The following is a 21,149-nucleotide window of genomic DNA, read 5'->3' as shown; positions in this document are numbered from 1 at the left end:
AGGAAAGGGCTTAGCATGGCTCGATGCCCCAGTGTGTGTAGACATTTTGGGAACACCATACTCTTTCTTTCTTTCTTTCTTTATATTATTGTTGCCATGAAACAAGAATACACTGTCTGTGTTAGCAAAAGCTTAATATGCAGACAATCAACAATAGGAAGATTATAATGAGAAATTCCCCTTTAACACGGGACATCCTTGCACAAGACTGTTCGTAACTGTGGCCATCATTGTCCTCCAAAATGCAAATTGCTGCATTCATTTGAAGCGCCGAGTTCCAAGTATAAAAAAAAAACCCACAGGAAGTATTTATCCTGTTACCTGTGCGTTTATATAAGGCGTCCAGATCCAGTAGTATCACACTGCATACACCTGTCTGAGAGGCAGGAGAGCTACAAGTCACTGGCTGTAATCAGGTAAGAATTATACAGCATTATATAGACTTCTGCTTACTACTAACGCTGCAGTCAGGTACAGTACAGTATTGCGTATTGATAAAATTACTCACAGTTGCAACTGAGTTTTATATGTATAGAGATACTATATATATATATATATATATATATACAGGTTGAGTATCCCTTATCCAAAATGCTTGGGACCAGAGGTATTTTGGATATGGGATTTTTCCGTATTTTGGAATAATTGCATACCATAATGAGATATCATGGTGATGGGACCTAAGTCTAAGCACAGAATGCATTTATGTTACATATACACCTTATACACACAGCCTGAAGGTCATTTTAGCCAATATTTTTTATAACTTTGTGCATTAAACAAAGTGTGTCTACAGTCATACAATTCATTTATGTTTCATATACACCTTATACACACAGCCTGAAGGTCATTTAATACAATACTTTTAATAACTTTGTGTATTAAACAAAGTTTGTGTACATTGAGCCATCAGAAAACAAAGGTTTCACTATCTCACTCTCACTCAAAAAATTCCGTATTTCGGAATATTTGGATATGGGATACTCAACCTGTATATATATATATATATATAACTAGCTGTTCTACCTGTTCTTCGCATGGGAGTTTCTGATTGTCAATATAAATGAGTGTTAATAATTTGGTAATTCTATAGAGATATAAATTTGAGACGTCTTAATGTAAGTAAATATTAATCCATGGATCTTGGCATTACTCGAGGAGCACCCGTAGCAGATATGATAAAAAGTGACGGCACCATTTTTGTAGTTTAATCAATTCTCTGTTATCGTTCATGCAACGCAAGACGCGCATCGGTAATTATGTCATTATGTCAACCTCCTTTTCATCCCCTTAGGGGAGGTTTATTAAACTTCTGATTACGTAGTTTTCCTATTTCCCACCTGTAGAATATCTATGTTACATTTAATCTTCCTAACATATCGGGAAGTAAGAGAATTAGTGATGAGTCAGTCATAGATATATAAAAATGATAGAAAATAATACAGTATATGCAAACATATTGTATGCGCTGTTACAGAAAGTCATGCCTCATATATACAGTATATATATATATATATATATATATATATAGTATTTAAACATAATTTCCATTGCATCGTGGAAAATCGATGTGCATAGTGTTAAAGTTTCAGTACTGTATCATTTACATTTTTATGTTGCAATCTTTTTTTGCTATTTGCAAGAAGTGTATTTACTGTATTATGGGGCTAATTCAGTACGGATCGCAAGTCGCGATTCGTACGGAATTATTGCGGCGGTGCCGCAGGCGCATGTGCAGCGGGCCCTACTGTGCATGCGTCCACATTTTCTGAGGGGGGCTGCAGAAAATGCGATCAACTCTGCCTCAGAGGCGGCCGCGGGGCGGGGCGGGAGGGAGGCAGCAACACTCCGTTTTCACGGAGGAAACGGAACGTTGCGGGGCCGGGCAACCCGAACGGTGGCTTGTGCGGCACGAACGGGGGCATGTCGGGGCGCAGTCGCGGTGGCTGCGTGATGTCACAGGCAGCCGTTGTGACAGGTAAAATGGCGCCAGGACTCCTGCAGCCACAGCTAAGCTGCGCCGGCAGGAGTCAACCTTAGTTTCTGCTAACAAGCAGAAATTGCGAGGCGAACGCAATTTCTGCTTGTAGCAGTGGGGGAGGCGCCGGTCAGCATGCGTGCAAAAGGATAGCAAATTATGCTGATTAGCAGAATTTGCTATCCTTATTGAATTGGCCCCTTTGTTTTACATGTTTGCTACTATTTGCTAATAAGATTTGGATTATTAAACAATATGTACCAGCATTGAGAGAATACACTACAAACTATAGAATACACTATAAACTATAGAATGGAAGTCTCGTGTGAATGTTATTGTTGGAATACTGTAGGGTCAGAGGGAGACTGCAGAGTCAATGCTTGTAATTACAAGTAGTAAGTACAATATGACATACAGTACTGTTAGTTACCTACTGTTTAGGATCTATTGTGTTAATCACATTTTTGTATTTATTTCCTTATTTATTTTAGCTGCCATTTTAACCAACAAGAAAGATTTCGGTCTCATTTATATATATTACATGTGGTGTCACTTTTGCTTTCCCCTAAATTAACTTTAAAAATGCAATTAAAAAAAGGTGATGTCCACAAAAATCCTCTTTAATCAAACATATTCCCACCTAATGAATGGTGGCCCTGCTTATATCTAAGGCATATAACATTAATAATATCATCAGTATAATCAACTTTTTCCTAAGGGCTTTAATTAGTCTGTAATGATGAAATTATTTCACAAAGGCCAAATGTTTGTAAATATACAGTATAACATCCACATAAGTACCATATGTTCAGCACATACCACCCAATGCAGTCTGCATACAGTAGCAGCCCCATGTCCTGTGCCAACATATCCAGCCAGGGGTGGATCACATAACCCTCAGGTCCTGCAGCAAAATGTATTGCCGCTCATGCACCCCCTGACTAAAATGGCTGTGGCTTCACTGAAAGGGGCGTGGCATTGTAGGAAAAGACTACCTTAAACCCCAGTTTTGCAACCTGCACGCCAAGACATTGGCCACCCCAGGAAAAAAAATAATCCTGATTCATGCCCCTTACATTATATGTAATTTTTCCTCCTTATAGTAATGCCAGGTACACATTATGCCACATACTGCAATGGCCCTTAGACATTATGAGACACACCATAATGCCCATTATACAATATGCCACACACCATAATGCCCCTGACACATTATGCCACACACTGCAATGCCCCTGAGACATTATACCACATACAATGCCTGTGATACAGTATGCCACACACCGTCATGCCTATGACACATTATGCTACACACCGCAATGCCTGTTATACATTATGCCACACACCGCAATGCCCGTGATACATAATGCCACACACCATAATGCCTATTACACATTAAGCCCTACAGTAAGGTTACTAATTACTTTTAAATTACCTGCTCATAGCCAGGGGTTTCATGCTGTTGGTTCCATGCTTGGTGCAGAGGGTTTTTATGCTCAGGGTGTCATGCTCATTGCCAGGGGTTTCATGCACTGGGTGTTATGCTTGTTGCCAGGGGTTTCATGTGATGGGTGTCAAGCTTATTGCCAGCGGGTAATACTTGTTGCCAGGGGTTTCATGCACTGGGTGTCATGCTCGTTGCTACGGTATAATGCCTGTTGCTAGGGATTTCATTAGCTGGATGTCATGTGTCTTTCCTGGGGGTAATGCTTGTTGCTAGCGGTGTATAATGCTTGTTGCCAAGGGGATTTCATGCTCGCTACCAGGGTGCCAGGCTGCAAGGCTGCCACGATCATGCCCAGTGCTATGCACTCCCATGGGTCCCGGCGCTTCCTGGCATTTAGACGCTAGAGATCAAGTATGACCTCTAGCATGTCTCTCCTTCATAGTGGTGGCCATTTTGGGAGGGACATTTAGCAGATTGACATGCAGACGGCCAGTCTGCATGTCAATCTGCTCTGAATCAGTGGCCGCACCTCCTCAGCCCTGCGCCTCCGCAGCCCTGCACCTCCACAGTGGCTGTGGGTTTGGTAGTTACGCCACTGCTGAGGATTAAACCCTATATTTGTCTGGGTGTGGGCACAGATGATTGAGAGTCTTTGTTGAAGAGTAAACATGTCGGCAAACACTAATCCAACACATATTAATGTTACAGAGAAAATAAAAAGACAATGTTTCCTCTGCTGTGCCTATCAGCTGTGCTGGCAATCGTCCTTGTGCAGGTATGTATGCACGTTTTCAGTATTTACCCCTATTTTCTCAAATGACTGTGTTTTAAAATAAGCAAAAGAGACAAACGTTAGGAAGGAAGATTATTTTTGGCGTAACGATATATGATCTTCTGAAGTATCAGTCCTGCAAGCAAATGAGAGAGATCAGCAAGGGCTTGTATATTATATCCCCCTAGACCTAACATTCCCTCTCATAGCCTAACTATAACCCTCCCCTCCCATAGCATAATCCTAACTCTTCTCCTAGTGCCTAATCCTCACCTTCCGCAACCTAACCCTCCCCTTCCATAGCCTAACTCTCCAGACACTGATGAATGTCAACATTGTCAACATATCAACATTCTGCAAATGCCGACATGTTAAATGTCGACATTTCAACAATGTTGACACCATAACTGTGTCCAGGTAGTGTAGTCCCATAAAGACAAGATATAGTAGACATACCATCAATCAGGATGCCGATGGTCAGAAGATCGGCATCGGAACCTCGACATCGCTCAGAATCCCAAAGGTCACAATGCCGAATGTAAGCATGAGGGGGAGAGTTAGGGTTAGGCTGTGGGAAAGGTGGTTAGGGTTAGGCACCAGGGGTATGCCGGAGTCGGTATTCTGAGCGCCGTCATCCTGTGCCCCACGATATTCTACCCAACCCGTGCAAGTAATGGGTATGTGGGTATGTCTGATGGCATGAGTGGAGGTCTGAGGTGAATTTATGCAAGTCTGAGTGGCATTTGGAAAGGTCAAAGGGCATGGCTATTTGTTGTTACTATAGATATTTTCTGTCTCTTAAAGGGAGATTTATCACAGCTTGGAGAGAGATAAGGTGAAGAGAGATAAAGGGGTCTATTCATGAAGCAGTGAAAAGAGTGGAGAAGTGAGCCTGTGGAGAAGTTGCCCATGGCAACCAATCAGCTGCTCCGTACAACTGTATAGTATGCAAATTATAAATGTTACCTCAATGCTGATTGGTTGCTATGGGCAACTTCTCCACTGGCTCACTTCTCCACACTTTTCACTGCTTCATGAATATACACCAAAGTACCAACTAATTAGCTCCTGGCTGCCATGTTATGGGCCCTACACACTGGGCAATTTGGACGATGAGCGATATGAACAATTAACTATTTTTCAGTAACTATTTTTGCATACACACTGAACAATTTGTAAGAACGGTTTGAACGAATTGACATTGCAGACATCTATATCGTCCAAATTGGCTTGCAATGATAAACGATGATAGACCAACGATGAACGACTGCAGGAACGCGCATCATTCATCATCAGTGCCTCCACACTAAACGATATGAACGATATATCATTCATTTTTGAACGATATCTTACGTATCTTTCTAAAATGTCGTCCAGTGTGTAGGGCCCTTTACAGGCTGTGTTTGTAACATGACAGGAGATGATTGGTTGGTCCTTTTTCTCTCTCCAAGCTTTGATAAATCTCTCCCTTAGTCCCTGACTGGTTAGCCACCATTACAGTATAGCAATACAGAGGTCACAGGCTGAAAGTCACTGTTTGCAGCAGATATTTCTTTGAACTTCGCACTGTAAAGAAACAAAAATTTCAAAAAAAATTTGCAAGAAAAAAACCTGTTAATTGTTGTAACTCGTTTAGGCCAGTGATCCATTGTCAACTGATAATCCAGCTGTACAGAATGAAATTATAAACCTGATCAATGACTGCAGAAGAAATGTCGACCCATCTGCTTCGAACATGGTGAAAGCGGTAAGATAATAATTTTTTTTCAGTAGTGTATTTAATTGGCTGTAAAGGATTAAAGCACCTCCGGTGATGTAGCCAGGTTTTGAAGTGAGTGAGAGCAAAAGGGTAACAATGGGCGCCAACGGTATGTAATATGTGCTGCAGAATGGCAAAAGACTATTTTGTGTTCTGTGGCAGCATTACGTAGCTGCATGTGGACCAAACTCACTTTGTAGCTCCTATTTTTTTTTTTACAGATCCTCAGTTACATATTTTGGTTTTGTCACTCTTAATTAGTTAATAATATTTGGTCTTTACCTGTCCTATTCATTAGATATGCATGTTGATATTTCTCTAAAGTCCTAGGGGATACTGGGAATCCTAGTACCGTGGGGTATAGATGGGTTCACTTGGAGCCATGGGCACTATAGAAGTCTGATAACGTGTGCTGGCTCCTCCCCTCTATGACCTTCGTACCAGACTCAGTTTAGAAAATGTGCCTGATGGAGCTGGTCACATCTCTGGAAGCTCCTGAAGAGTTTTCTGCATTTATTTTTAAAGTTTGTTATTTTCAGGCAGGACTGGATGGTACCAGCCTGCCTGCTTCGTGGGACTTAGGGGGAAGAACTGGCCAAACCCACTAAGGGTTGATGGTCCCGTTCCCCCCTGACAGGACGTTAGCTCCTGAGGGAACTATTTGCAAGCCCCACCACAGTGAGCGTACATTCCCGCAGCACGCCGCCACCCTAACAGAGCCGCAAGAAAAAAGAGTGGTGAGTGAAAGCCCGGCCTCCGGGCTAGTGGGTCGCCGGTCATTATGGCAGCATTAGGGTACGGAGACACGCGGCTTCTAAGGGGCGGACTGAGGCCCTCATTCCGAGTTGATCGCTCGCTAGCTGCTTTTAGCAGCAGTGCGAACGCTAAGCCGCCGCCCTCTGGGGGTGTATCTTAGCTTAGCAGAAGTGCGAACGAAAGATTAGCAAAATTGCTCAGAAATCTTTTCCTGCAGTTTCTGAGCAGCTCCAGACCTACTCCTAGATTGCGATCACTGCAGACTGTTTGGTTCCTGATTTGATGTCACAAACACGCCCTGCATTCGGCCAGCCACTCCCCCGTTTCTCCAGCCACTCCTGCGTTTTAGCCTGACACGCCTGCGTTTTTTAGCACACTCTCGGAAAACGGTCAGTTTCCGCCCAGAAACACCCACTTCCTGTCAATCACTGAAAAGCGTGTAAATGCCCCTGTGTAAAATTGCTTAGTTTTGTGTGAAATTACTTGGCGCGTGCGCCCTGCGGCCCATACGCATGCGCAGAACAGCCGGTTTTTAGCTTGATCGCTATGCTGCGAAAAACGTCAGCGAGCGATCAACTCGGAATGACCCCCTGAGTCTCCAGACTTAGTACACAGTATGTGTACATGGGGGGTAATTCCAAGTTGATCGCAGCAGGAATTTAGTTAGCAATTGGGCAAAACCATGTGCACTGCAGGGGAGGCAGATTTAACATGTGCAAAGAGAGTTAGATTTGGGTGGGTTATTTTATTTCTGTGCAGGGTAAATACTGGCTTCTTTATTGTTACACTGCAAATTAGATTGCAGTTTGAACACACCCCACCCAAATCTAACTCTCTCTGCACATGTTATATCTGCCTCCCCTGCAGTGCACATGGTTTTGCCCAATTGCTAACTAAATTCCTGCTGCGATCAACTTGGAATTAGGGCCATGGTACCCAGACTGGCAATACAGTGTGTATTACTTCTCAGACAAGTGGAGCTGCGGAGCCAGCAGCCATCTCTACAAAATTAACTCGTAATGAGCAAGAGATGCAATATTTAAGCAAGTCTATGACTGAGTTTGTGCAAATGGATTCAGTACTCAGACCGGCGTATCAGTCCTCAAAAACGTACTTTGGCCCATATTCTACATTCTGACTCTGATAATGACAGGACAGAAATGGAGAAAGGTGAGGTGGACATAGAGGTAGGGGAGGGTATTGGGTATTCTGGAGCAGGGTGTAGAGGCTCTCATAGACTCTATCAGAGAAGTCATAAATATCCCTGATATGGTGTGTGAGGAATCTTACTTTAATGTAAAGAAAAAATCCTCAGCCACTTTTCCTGTGTTAAAGGAACTAAGGGGGTCATTCCGAGTTGATCGCTAGCTGCTTTTATGTCGCTGCGCAGCAATCAGGCAAAAAAATCTGCACTTCTGCGCATGCATATGCGGCGCAATGCGCACGCGCGTCGTACTATTACAACGAACGATGTAGTTTCGCACAAGGTCTAGCGAAGCATTTCAGTCGCACTGCTGGCCGCAGAGTGATTGACATCAAGTGGGCGTTTCTGGCTGTCAACTGACCGTTTTCAGGGAGTGTTGGGAAAAATGCAGGCGTGCCAGGAAAAAACGCAGGCGTGGCTGGGCGAACGCAGGGCGTGTTTGTGACGTCAAACCAGGAACTGAACAGTCTGAAGTGATCGCAGGCGCTGAGTAGGTCTGAAGCTACTCTGAAACTGCACAAAATTGTTTTGTAGCCGCTCTGCGATCCTTTCGTTCGTACTTCTGCTAAGCTAAGATACACTCCCAGTGGAAGGCGGCATAGCATTTGCATGGCTGCTAAAAACTGCTAGCGAGCGAACAACTCGGAATGACCCCCTAAATACCCTGTTTGAAGAAGCCTGGGTTAATCCCGATAGGAAATTTCAAATCCCTAGGCGGTTATTGGGGGTCATTCCGACCCGTTCGCATGCAGCGGTTTATTGCTGCGGTGCGAACGGGTCCGGAATCTTTGTATACATCAGCAGGGGTGGCCCAGAGACCCACTATAGCATGTGGGTGGATTACACAAGCCATTGCAAAATGGTCTGGTAATTTATTTGAGGATTTAGACACCTTGCCTCAAGATGATATTCTTACACACCTGCAACACATACAAGACTTTGCAAATTTTATGATTGAAGCCATTAAGGAAATAGGACTGCTTAATGCACGCACCACAACTATGGCAGTGTTGATATGCAGGGGATTATGGCTGCATCAGTGGACTGCTGATACAGACTCTAAAAAAGGTGTGGAAGGCCTGCCTTTCACAGGTGAGGCCTTATTTGGCGAAGAGCTTAATACGTTGATTTCACAGGCTACTGTGGGTAAATCCACCTATTTACCTTCTACAGCTCCACCAGCTAGGAAGGCCTACTCAGGACCCAATTTACAGTCCTTTCGGACGGTAAAGTTTAGGGGCAGGGCCAGAGGTTCCTCTACCGCCACCAGAGGTGCTAGAGGAAAACCGCGCAAACCAGCGGCTGTTGGTTCTAAGGAACAGAGCTCCGGCTCTGTCTCCTCAAAGCCCTCCGCATGACGGTGGGCCGAGATGCCTGGGAGACAGGCAGGTGGGAGCCCGACTAAAATTTTTCAGTCACATCTGGACAGGATCTTGCCAGGACCCCTGGGTCATAAACCTTATATCCCAGAGCTACAGGCTGGAGTTCCAGGATCTCTCACCTCACGGATTCTTCAAATCAGGCTTACCAGTTTCACAAGAAGCAAGAGTAACCTTACAAGAAGCCATTCAAAAACTGTTACTGACCAAGGTCATTGTTCCAGTTCCACCTCATCTACAAAACAGGAAATACTATTCCAGCTTGTTTGCAGTTCCGAAACCGGACGGTTCAGTAAGACAGATCCTAAATCTCAAGTCATTGAACCCGTACTTACGGATGTTCAAGTTCATGATGGAGTCTCTGAGAGTGGTGATTTCAGGTCTGGAAGAGGAGGAATTCCAAGTGTCTCTGGATAATAAGGATGCGTACCTTCACATTCCGATCTGGTCGCCTCATCAGGCTTATCTACGATTTGCACTGAAGGACTGCAACTACCATTTCCAGGTCTCTCCATGGCACTGAGGGTGTTCACCAAGGTGATGGCAGAGATGATGATGCTACTCCGCAAACGGGGAGTGAACATCATTCCTTATCTGGACGATCTTCTGATAAAGGCTGCGTCCAGGGAGCAGTTGTTGGAGAACAATGGTCTCACAACCAGATTACTCACGGATCATGGGTGGATTCTGAACCTGACAAAATCTCACTTAGAGCCAACGCAGAAGGTACAATTCCTGGGAATGATACTGGACACAGTGTCTCAGAAAGTGTTCCTTCCCTTGGAAAGGCAACAGTAATCTAGTCAATGATTTGGGCTGTCTTAAAGCCGAACCGGATCTTGGTACATCTATGCATCCGCCTTCTGGGAAAGATGGTGGCTTCTTGTGAGGCGATTCAATATGAAAGGTTTCATGCAAGGCCCTTCCAACTAGATCTGTTGGACAAATGGTCCAAATTGCATCCACACATGCATCAGAGGATTCGTCTGTCGCCAACGGCCAGAATCTCCATACTGTGGTGGTTACAAACTTCTCACCTGGTGGAGGGTCGAAGGTTCGGGATTCAGAATTGGAGTCTGTTAACCATAGATGCAAGCCCCAGAGGTTGGGGAGCAGTAACCCAGGGGGTGCAGTTTCAAGGAAGATGGTCAAGTCAGGAAGCCACCCTTCTGATAAATATTCTAGAGCTCAGGGCAATCTACAACACCCTTCTGCAGGCCTTGTTTCTTCTTCGGAATCAGGCCGTACAAGTACAGTCAGACTATGTGACGGCGGTGACGTACATAAACCGACAGGGCGGAACAAAAAGCAGAGGTGCAATGTCAGAGGTGTCAAAGATTCTCCTCTGGGCGGAAAAGCACGCTGAGGCATTGTCGGCGATCTTCATTCCGGGAGTAGACAACTGGGAAGCGTATTTCTTAAGCAGACATGACCTGCACCGGGGGAATGGGGCCTCCACCCGGAGGTGTTCCGGGGGCTAACACGTCAGTGGGGTTATCCCCAAGTCGTCATGATGACCTCTCGACTCAACAAGAAGCTCAATCTGTATTGTTCCAGGTCGAGGACCCACAGGCTGTAGCGGTCGACTCACTGAGAACTCCATGGGTTTACCAGCTGGTGTACTTGTTTCCTCCAATTCCTCTGATCCCAAGAGTTCTCAAAAGAATCAAAAGGGGAAAGAGTTCAGGCAATCCTGATTGTGGATTGGCTATGAAGGGCCTGGTATGCAAATCTTCTCAATATGTTAATCGAAGATCCGTGGCCTCTGTCTCTTCGGGATGATCTTCTGCAATAGGACCCGTTCATCTATCAAGACTTACCATGCCTACGTTTAACGGCATGGAAGTTGAAAGGTTGATTCTAGCCAAGAAAGGGATTCCTGACAAGGTCATCCTGACTACGATCCATGCCAGGAAGTGGGTAAGGTCAAAACATTACCATCGTATTTGGAAGAAATATGTCTCTTGGTGTGAGAGCACACAATATTCTACTGTGGAATTTTCCTGCTGGAGACGTTTCCTGCTGTTTCTGCATTCGGGAGTGGATGTGGGCCTATGCATAGGCTCCATCAAAGTTCAGATTTCGTCAACTATTTTCTTTCAGAGACAATTGGCTTCTCTACCTGAAGTACAGACGTTCTTAAAGGGTGTTCATCATATCCAGCCTCCCTTTGTACCTCCCATGGCACCCTGGGATCTCAATTTTGTTCTACAATTCCTCCAATTGGACTGGTTTGAACCATTACAGGAGGTAGAGGTAAAGTATCTTACGTGGAAGACCGTCACGCTGTTGACCTTGGCTTTGGCAAGACGCGTATCAGAACTGGGGGCATTGTCTTTCAAGAGCCCCTACTTGATTTTCCATGAGGACAGAGCTGAACTCAGGACTCGTCAGCAATTCCTTCCTAAGGTGGTGTCAGCGTTTCACATCAACCAGCCGATAGTGGTTCCGGTTGTTATTGACACCTCTGCTACTTCAAAGTCTTTGGATGTTGTACAGGCTTTGAAGGTATATGTAAAGTGAACTGCTCGTACCAGGAAATTGGACTCGCTGTTCATTCTATATGTACCAACAAGATTGTGTGTCCTGTTTCAAAGCAGTTGATTGCGAGCTGGATCAGGCTCGCTATCCAACATGCTTATTCCATGGCAGGTTTGCCGATTCCAAAATCTGTTCGGGCCCGGGGTGTCTAGGCATTACAGCTATGCCGAGCAGCTACTAGGTCAGGTTCGAACACGTTTGCTAAGTTTTACAAGTTTGATACCTTGGCTTCTGAGAATCTTCAGTTTGGTCAATCAGTTCTGCAGGAACCTAAGCACTCTCCCACCCGGTTTTGGAGATCTGGCACTTTCCCATGGTACTAGGATTCACAATATCCCCGAGGACGTCAGAGAAAATAGGATTTTAATTACCTACCGGTAAATCCTTTTCTTGTAGTCCATAGGGAATACTGGGCGCCCGCCCGGGGCTTCGTTCTTCCTGCATGGTTGCTTGTTTAATTGTTGTTTGGATCACCTGTAGCTGTCCCTGTTTTTCAAGTTATGGTTAGAATGGCTATCCTCTTGTTATGGTTGTGCTGGTTCGAAATCTCACCACTTTACTCAACTAATTTCCTTCTCTCAAAGTATGTCCGACTCCTCGGGCACAGTTTCCTAGACTAAGGGGTATATGCAATTAGCGGCGAATCGCGGCAAATTATCGCCGTTTTTTAATTCGACACAATTCGACAGGTGAATTCCGGCAGGTGGCTTCCGGAATTCACCATATTCAATGAAAAACGGATTCGACAGTCCCGCGGGCGAAAAACGGGCGATTTGCCGCGATTTTGCTGCAATTTAAAAAAACGGGTAAAAACGGGAAAAACCTGGAAAAAAATGGCGTGGGGTCCCCCCTCCAAAGCATAACCAGCCTCAGTCTCTTTGAGCCGGTCCTCGTTTTAAAAATCCGGGGGAAAAATTGACAGCGGATCCCCCGTATTTTTAAAACCAGCACCGGGCTCTGCGCCTGGTGCTGGTGCCAAAAATACGGGGGACAAAAAGAGTAGGGGTCCCCCGTATTTTTAACACCAGCATCGGGCTCCACTAGCTGGACAGATAATGCCACAGCCGGGGGTCACTTTTATACAGTGCCCTGCGGCCGTGGCTTTAAATATCCAACTAGTCACCCCTGGCCGGGGTACCCTGGGGGAGTGGGGACCCCTACAATCAAGGGGTGCCCCCCCCAGCCACCCAAGGGCCAGGGGTGAAGCCCGAGGCTGTCCCCCCCATCCAAGGGCTGCGGATGGGAGGCTGATGGCCTTGAGTAAAATGACAGAATATTGTTTTTTCCAGAAGAACTACAAGTCCCAGCAAGCCTCCCCCGCAAGCTGGTACTTGGAGAACCACAAGTACCAGCATGCGGGAGAAAAACGGGCCCGCTGGTACCTGTAGTACTACTGGGGAAAAAATACCCAAATAAAAACAGGAGACACACACCGTGACAAGTACAACTTTATTACACACTGCCGACACACACATACTTACCTATGTTGACCCGCCGACTGCCACAGTCTCCGACGATCCGGGGTACCTGTGAAAAAAATTAGACTCACCTCAATCCAGTGTCCGGGAGATAATCCACGTACTTGTTAAAAAAAGAAAACGAACACCCGTACCATGCCGGACTGAAAGGGGTCCCATGTTTACACATCAGACCCCTTTCCCCGAATGCCGGGACACCACGTGACTCCTGCACTGAGGTCCCTTCAGCCAATCAGGAAGCGCTACTTCCGTGGCGCTCACCTGATTGGCTGTGCGCGTGTGACCTCAGACAGCGCATCGCAAAGCCTCTCCATTACTTTCAATGGTGGGAACTTTGCGGGTAGTGGTGGGGTTAACCCACGGTCAGCCGCTGACCGTGGGTGACCTCACCGCTAGCCGCAAAGTTCCCACCATTGAATATAATGGAGGGCGCTGTGCGATGCGCTGTCTGAGTTCAGACAGCGCACAGCCAATCAGGTGAGCGCAACGAAGTAGCGCTTCCTGATTGGCTTTAGAGACCTTTCTGTGACAGCTGTCACGGAGAGGTCTCTCTGCATTCGGGGAAAGGGGTCCCATGTGTCAACATGGGACCCCTTTCAGTCCGTGTGGTACGGGTGTCCGGTTTGTTTTTTCGACAAGTACGTGGATTAATCTCTGGACCATGGATGAGGTGAGTATATTTATCTTTTCTTTTCAGGTACCCCTGGATTCGACTTGGAGAAGAGGACCGATGTCGGAGTGTGAACATAGGTAAGTATGTGTGTGTCGACGTATGAAATAAAGTTTTACTTTCACGGTGTCTGTCTCCTGTTTTTATTTGGGTATTTTTTTTTCTAGTAGAACTACAAGTACCAGCGGGCCCATTTTTCTCCCGCATGCTGGTACTTGTAGTTCTCCAAGTACCAGCTTGCAGGGAGGCTTGCTGGGACTTGTAGTTCTTCTGGGAAAAAACAATATTCTGTCATTTTACTCAAGGCTATCAGCCTCCCATCCGCAGCTCTTGGATGGGGGGGGACAGCCTCGGGCTTCACCCCTGGCCCTTGGGTGGCTGGGGGGGGGGACCCCTTGATTGTAGGGGTCCCCACTCCCCCAGGGTACCCCGGCCAGGGGTGACTAGTTGGATATTTAATGCCACGGCCGCAGGGCACTGTATAAAAGTGACCCCCGGCTGTGGCATTATCTGTCCAGCTAGTGGAGCCCGATGCTGGTGTGAAAAATACGGGGGACCCCTACTCTTTTTGTCCCCCGTATTTTTGGCACCAGCACCAGGCGCAGAGTCCGGTGCTGGTTTTAAAAATACGGGGGATCCGCTGTCAATTTCCCCCCCGGATTTTTAGAACCAGGACCGGCTCGAAGAGCCCGAGGCTGGTTATGCTTTGGAGGGGGGACCCCACGCCATTTTTTTTCTGCATTTTACCATTCCACCTAAAAAGAAAAAATATATATATATATATTTTTAAAAATATATAAATAATACTTGTGCCTCCAAAAAAAAAAAAACAAGTACCTAATCCCTTCTAATATAAATAGATATGCTATTCCCCCCAAAAAAAACACCAAAAAAAAAATGTTTTCATTTTTTTTTATTGTTTTCACCCTCCAAAGTGTGGCGGATTGAAAATGACGAATTTACTGTCTAAAAGCACTGTTGTCGAATTTCCAAACTTCCATTGAATACACTTTGGTCGAATTGCAGCACTTGTATCATTGCAGAAAAGTCGAATTTGTCAAAAGTCGAATTTCAAAAAGTCGAATTTTGAAAGTCCGTTTTTTTTGACGAAAGAACTGAATTGCATTGACAAATTTTTTTTTGGAGCGAAAAATTCCCGAAATTCGACAATTTCGGGAATTTGACCGCAATTGCATATACCCCTATGTCTGGAAGGAGGGGCATAGAGGTGAGGAGCCAGCACACGTTATCAAATTTCTAAAGTGCCCATCTCTCCAAGTGGACCCGTCTATACCCCATGGTACTAGGATTCCCAGTATCCCCTACGGACTATGAGAAAAGGATTTACTGGTAGGTAATTAAAAATTAAAATCTTATTTTTAATATCTGGTTAGTGGGCCACTCCTACAATTTTGGGTTTCCAAGTTTCTGGCTGCCCATGGAGCTCAGGTGTTTCTAGGGTCTGACAAGATGTGCTGGATTGGCTTTCAAGTATGGCTATTGGACTTTGCTAGGAGTTTTCATGATCAGCTGGTTTAGGACGGCCCTGGATTTATGGTGCTCTATTATAGCTGATTTTTCACGAGTGTTATCGGTCTGGCCGCCTTGTAATGTCTTATTATCTATTATTGTGCCCAGGCTGGTTTGGCGTGGTGAGGTACAGTATTTGACTGCCATACACCCAGCCGGGCAGAAGTTTAATGTGGCTGTGACTAAATTTGTTATGGCCAATGATGGTGGGCTCCACATTTCAGTAATAAATTTTGATTTGAGTATCTGAGAAGGTCCGCGGGGTCCAGTTGTCCGAGGAGGGGCCCTTCTTGTTTATTGAGGATCTCTTTCTGGTGTCTCTGTTTTCTCTAGTTCGGTATGATGGTGGTGCGGCGGTTCTGAGGCAGAACCTTGGTGTGGAAAAGCCATAAGAGTTGCACATAGCAAATAACAGCAATATTTATTTCCCTTCTAGACATGGAGCAGCGAGGCTCAGCAGAATGCTCAAAGAGTGGCTCAAAAATGTAACTTTGTGCACAGTGATCCGTCCGAAAGAAAGACGTCAAGTAAGTAGTTTATACTAAGGCCATTGTCAGCAGTGACACATACACATACTGTACATACAGATTGACAGGTTCACTGGGGCTGGGGATCCTAGAAGTTGTTGGTACAATAATGTTATTCATAAATAATCACTTGGGAAATAATCCCATCCAGTATAATGATTCATCCAGTTGTGGTAATAAGAACTAAAGAGTACAGGTGTTGTCTCTAGCGACCAATCAGATTCTGCCTATCATTTCTCTATTGCTTTATAGAAACAGAATCTGATTGGTTGCTATGGACAATACCACCACTTCAGTCTTAGAAGCTTTACTAAATCGACTGTGGTTCAATAGATCTACATTAAAAAGGTCTACAGTCAGTAGGTCAACATCAAATGGTCAACATGAAAAGGTCGACAGGGTCAATAGGTCAACATGAGAACGGTGGACACAATAAAGGTCGATGTAATTTTTTTGGGAGGGGGATTGCTGTTTTTTACTCAATTCTTTTCACACAGAAGACCCCTGACATTAGTGTTCCGTGTACCCTCACATGGTGAGCTTCAATCGCTTCGGGCAAGGTGCCTCCTCCGGTGCCGATGTCCTCGGCACAGGTTACTATTCCCAAATGTTGTCCATGTGGATGGTAAAGGATGAAAAAGTTGTAAAAGTGAAAAAAAAATTATCACTTTTTTTCAAAAATATGTGTAATATTGTCATGTCGACCTTTTGAACTTTTTGACCTTTTTTGTTATCTGCCTTTTACATGTTGACCTTTTGATCATGTCAACCTTTGGGATTGACCTAGTCACTGATTTACTGTCGACCAATCAACCAGATACCTCGTAAATCTACCCAAAGTGGAGTCAAACAGGAGCTTCAACAGTTCTGCTGCCTATCTGAAGAAGTGACGTGCAGCATCACAGAACTGTGGTGGCTTCTGGACAACCCACCAGATCGGATTGGAGGATCCTATTCTGATTTTATTTACAAATCTATTGGGCTCATTTATCAACGAGTGATACATTTCACACTGAGTGCTAAAACTCGTTGCGTATGATAAATGGTGCTCCAGCCAATCAGCTCCCAACTGTCATTTTTCATAACTCTGTAGAACAGAACATACATCATATAGCAGAAATGTATTCCGATGTGTAGAAATATAAACACTGTCCAATTTCATTGTACGTTTTAGAATTCCAGTGTGGGGAAAACTTATACATGACTACAGGTGAGGGCAGCTGGGCTGAAGCGATTAATGCCTTCGATAATGAAAAGAAGGATTTTATTTTTGGTAAAGGACCCGTTGACAGCAGCAAAATAGTTGGACACTACACCCAGGTACCTGCAATTCTTAGTAAAAGTTTGACCTTGAAACTGAAAATATGGAAAATATTTCATTAGGTTTCTCTTAATGTATGGTCTACCTACTGTATGAGACATCACTCCAGCCATATTTTGAGGCTTATTCTGTCGCACACAAAGTTGTTGTATTTATTGGCAGCCACGGAAGTCAGATTCCCTTATGCTAATGCGAAGAATTTTTTCAACTAATACTGGGGATTGTGAGCAGATATGGGGGGAAGCCTTGGACTGCACAACCTAATTCTAACCATAATGGGAGGTGCTACCATGCTGAGACTTGTAGTTCCACACAGAAAAGAGAAAATGCATGTGCACACTCTAAGGGGGGTGATTCAGACCTGATCGCTGCTGTGCGTTTTCACACAGCGGGTGATCAGGTAGTAGCTGCGCATGCGTATGCACCGCAATGCACACGCGCGTCGGACAACAACAAAGGGCATTGGTGGTCAGCGACGGGATGGTGCGAAAAATCAGATCGCACGGAGGTTTGCAAGGTGATTGACAGGAGGAAGTCATTTGTGGGTAGTAACTGACCGTTTGTTGGGAGTGTTCGGAAAACACTCCCCTTGGAGGCGGCGACTATCCAAACGCAGGACAGCCCAGCGATTAGGTCTGAATCGCCCCCTAAGTACTAATTGAAGATGTGCGCCTGCCCATTTTTGGGGTTTTGGTTTTGTCTTGGTTTTTCTGTGTTTTGGTTTTGGATTGGTTTTGCCAAAACCGCCCTTGTGTGTTTTGGATATATTTGTTTTATTTTTTTTAAATAATAAAAACATCTAAAACCCCAACTTTTGGGGTTATTTTGTTCCTAGAGTATTTTTAACCTCAATAACATTCATTTCCACTCATTTCCAGTCTATTTTGAACACCTCACAGCTCACAATATTGGGGGTAATTTCAAGTTGATCGCAGCAGGATTTTTGATAGCAATTGGGCAAAACCATGTGCTCTGCAGGGGAGGCAGATATAACATGTGCAGAAAGAGTTAGATTTGGGTGGGTTATTTTATTTCTGTGCAGGGTAAATACTGGCTGCTTTATTTTTACACTGCAAATTAGATCGCAGATTGAACACACCACACCCAAATCTAACTCTCTCTGCACATGTTATATCTGCCTCCCCTGCAGTGCACATGGTTTTGCCCAATTGCTATCAAAAATCCTGCTGCGATCAACTTGGAATTACCCCCATTGTTTGCATCCAGTTTAGGCCAAAAGGTTGCACCAAGGTAGCTAGATGACTAAGCTAGGCGACAGAAAAGGGTGGCACAAACATGTGGCCCATCTAGGAGTGGCACTGCAGTGGCAGACAGGATGGCAGTTTTATAAACTATGCCCAAAAAATGCTCCAAAGAGCACATAATGCAAAGAAAAGATGGAATTGTCCTTGGGCCCTCACCCACCCTTATGTCGTATATATTAAACAGGACATGCACAGTTTAACAAACCAATAATTTCTGCGACAAGGACAGTCACCTGTAACTGAAGTGATTGGTTTGTTTGGGCCCACACAAAACATTTTTTAGAAGGATTTTCTCCATTAAGTAATTACTCTGAGGATGTTGATGATGAGGTGTTAATTACATTATAACCTTGTACAATAAATTTCATGTCTTCGCCACAAATTACGTATTATGGAGGAGGTGCCTAGATGGCTAACATTCCTACCTCTACTAAATTTGGCCTCACAAATGGAGCAGATGCTTTCATAAACATTGGGGTTAAAATAATCCCACACCCAAGAGATGGCTTTTTTGGTGTTATGCCCAGGCATTGCAATGGCTTTCTTTTTATCATTGTCAACAACTGCAGCCACCGGTGGCTGATTTACGCAAACAACATCATCATCAACATTCCAACTGTCAGATAGTACACACATATTCCCCACATCCTGTCCCACTTCCACACATAAATCTTCAATTTGTATTATGTCCTCCTCATCAGATTCATCACCCTCCTCATCAGATTCATCACCATTTTTACTTGTACTGCTCCCCACATGTGCAGATGGTTCAGAAATTATGGAAGGAGGTGAAAGTGGCTTCTCTATGAGGACAGTGTGAGAAATGTCAGACTCACACATAGCTGAGGTGGATACCCCTAAAACTGTCTGATGGTTCTGATTCTGAATGCGCACTTTGTCTTTCTGCCTCTGTAGCTAACATTTCTTTAGATTTTTTTCTTTATCACTCTAAAATGAAATGATTTTACATACCCCGACTTAAGCCCTCTATGCCCCTGGGCATCTGTCTTAGCAGAGGACGTTGACGGACTTGTATTGTCAATGTCATGACTAGTGGCAGCAACTTCAGCACTAGTTGTAGCCTCCATTTCTATCAACACAAAGAGGGGTTGACCTTCACCGACAGGTGTGACACAAATTAGTCAGAAATATATATAATAAATTACACACTGCGGTTGACTTCACCGACAGCGTCGCACAAATGAGTCAGAAATGTATCTAATTACACACTGCTGTTGACTTCACCGACAGCGTCGCACAAATGAGTCAGAAATGTATCTAATTACACACTGCTGTTGACTTCACCGAAAGCGTCGCACAAATGAATCAGAAATGTATATAATAAATAATTACACACTGCGGTTGACTTAACCAACAGCATCGCACAAATGAGTCAGAAATGTATTGTCAGGTTAGGTTTTGTCTGTGTCCCCGGAGGGGACGCTAGTGGGTCAGTGGAGGTGGATGGGAGAAAACGAGGAGGCTGGATGATGTTTCTGCGCATGAGCGCAATGGTATTTATTAAACAGATGATACACAAAACGGCAGCAGAAATAATAATAATAAATGCAAGTGTCAATTATACAGCGTAATAGCTGAAAGTCTATGGAAACAGAATGGATGATGACTGAAGAAATGATAACCGGTAATGATGATAAACAGATGAAATGATAACTTGTAGAGATTATTCTGGTATGGGAACCAGTGCAGGTTAAATCATGGAACTTAGCAGAGATGATGTTATATGGCAAACCTGGTAGCAGAAGCAGGAGTCTGACTATGTCCACAGTGCAGGTGGTGAAGCACTGACAGCAAGCAAGCTGTATCACAGGTGGAGAGATGGAACACACCTGGAGTCAGTCTCTACTGCTAGGCTGAAGCACACAAGATGATGATGGGTGTGAAGCCTGTAGATGAATGCAGGTATTGCTGGGACTTGAAGTTCCACGGAGCTGTGTAAAATAACCAGGAGTACAAAGTCTCAGGTAGAAAGCCAGGTACACGGAGGAAACAGGAACCAGATCCTTTCACATGAGTCGCAGGAGTGACACAAAGTCCAGGATGCCTGCAGACTGATCCTGCAGCCTCTTATATACCCCTTGGTTCACAGACACTGGTGGAGTGAGGAAAAGTGGGTGCGGCCAAGCACCGGATTGGCCGCCGTATGCTGACTGTTGGAAGCTGTCATGGCGGCGCCCATGCCGCGGCCTAGCGGGAACGCGGCGCGCTACACGCCCGCTGTCACAGGAGCGCTCCCAGGCCCATGATGGCGTCCGATGGCAGGGACGTGGACGACAGATGACCGCAGGGAGCCAGGACGGAGTCCGCAGCGGCGGACAGATGTCAGCTTGGTGAGTCGATTCCTGACAGTACCCCCCCCTTTAAGGGTGGGCACCGAACACCCACGTGGTTTGGAAGGATGAGTGTTGTGGAAGACACGGACCAACCTTGGAGCATGGACATCCAACGAATTTACCCAACTTCTCTCCTCTGGGCCATAACCGGACCAATCGACAAGGTAT

General features: G+C 45.0%; 1 protein-coding gene across 1 annotated transcript in view; it reads left to right on the top strand.

Moving 5' to 3' along the window:
• Positions 1-306: 306 nt before the first annotated feature.
• LOC134908903 (cysteine-rich venom protein-like) overlaps positions 307-21,149 on the top strand; it is a 37,672-nt gene continuing 16,829 nt past the window's right edge. Inside the window, exons 1-5 of the mRNA XM_063915130.1 lie at positions 307-416; positions 4,134-4,200; positions 5,834-5,944; positions 15,951-16,041; positions 17,216-17,361. Of these exons, the coding sequence (XP_063771200.1) occupies positions 4,150-4,200; positions 5,834-5,944; positions 15,951-16,041; positions 17,216-17,361 (399 nt within the window). The 5' untranslated portion in view covers positions 307-416; positions 4,134-4,149. The remainder of the gene's footprint in view (positions 417-4,133; positions 4,201-5,833; positions 5,945-15,950; positions 16,042-17,215; positions 17,362-21,149) is intronic.

The sequence above is a fragment of the Pseudophryne corroboree genome, chromosome 4 (genome assembly GCF_028390025.1).
Source record: "Pseudophryne corroboree isolate aPseCor3 chromosome 4, aPseCor3.hap2, whole genome shotgun sequence".
In the NCBI taxonomy this organism is placed as follows: domain Eukaryota; kingdom Metazoa; phylum Chordata; class Amphibia; order Anura; family Myobatrachidae; genus Pseudophryne; species Pseudophryne corroboree.
Note: the sequence above shows the minus strand (reverse complement) of the source record. Positions and strands in the feature narration are given on the sequence as shown.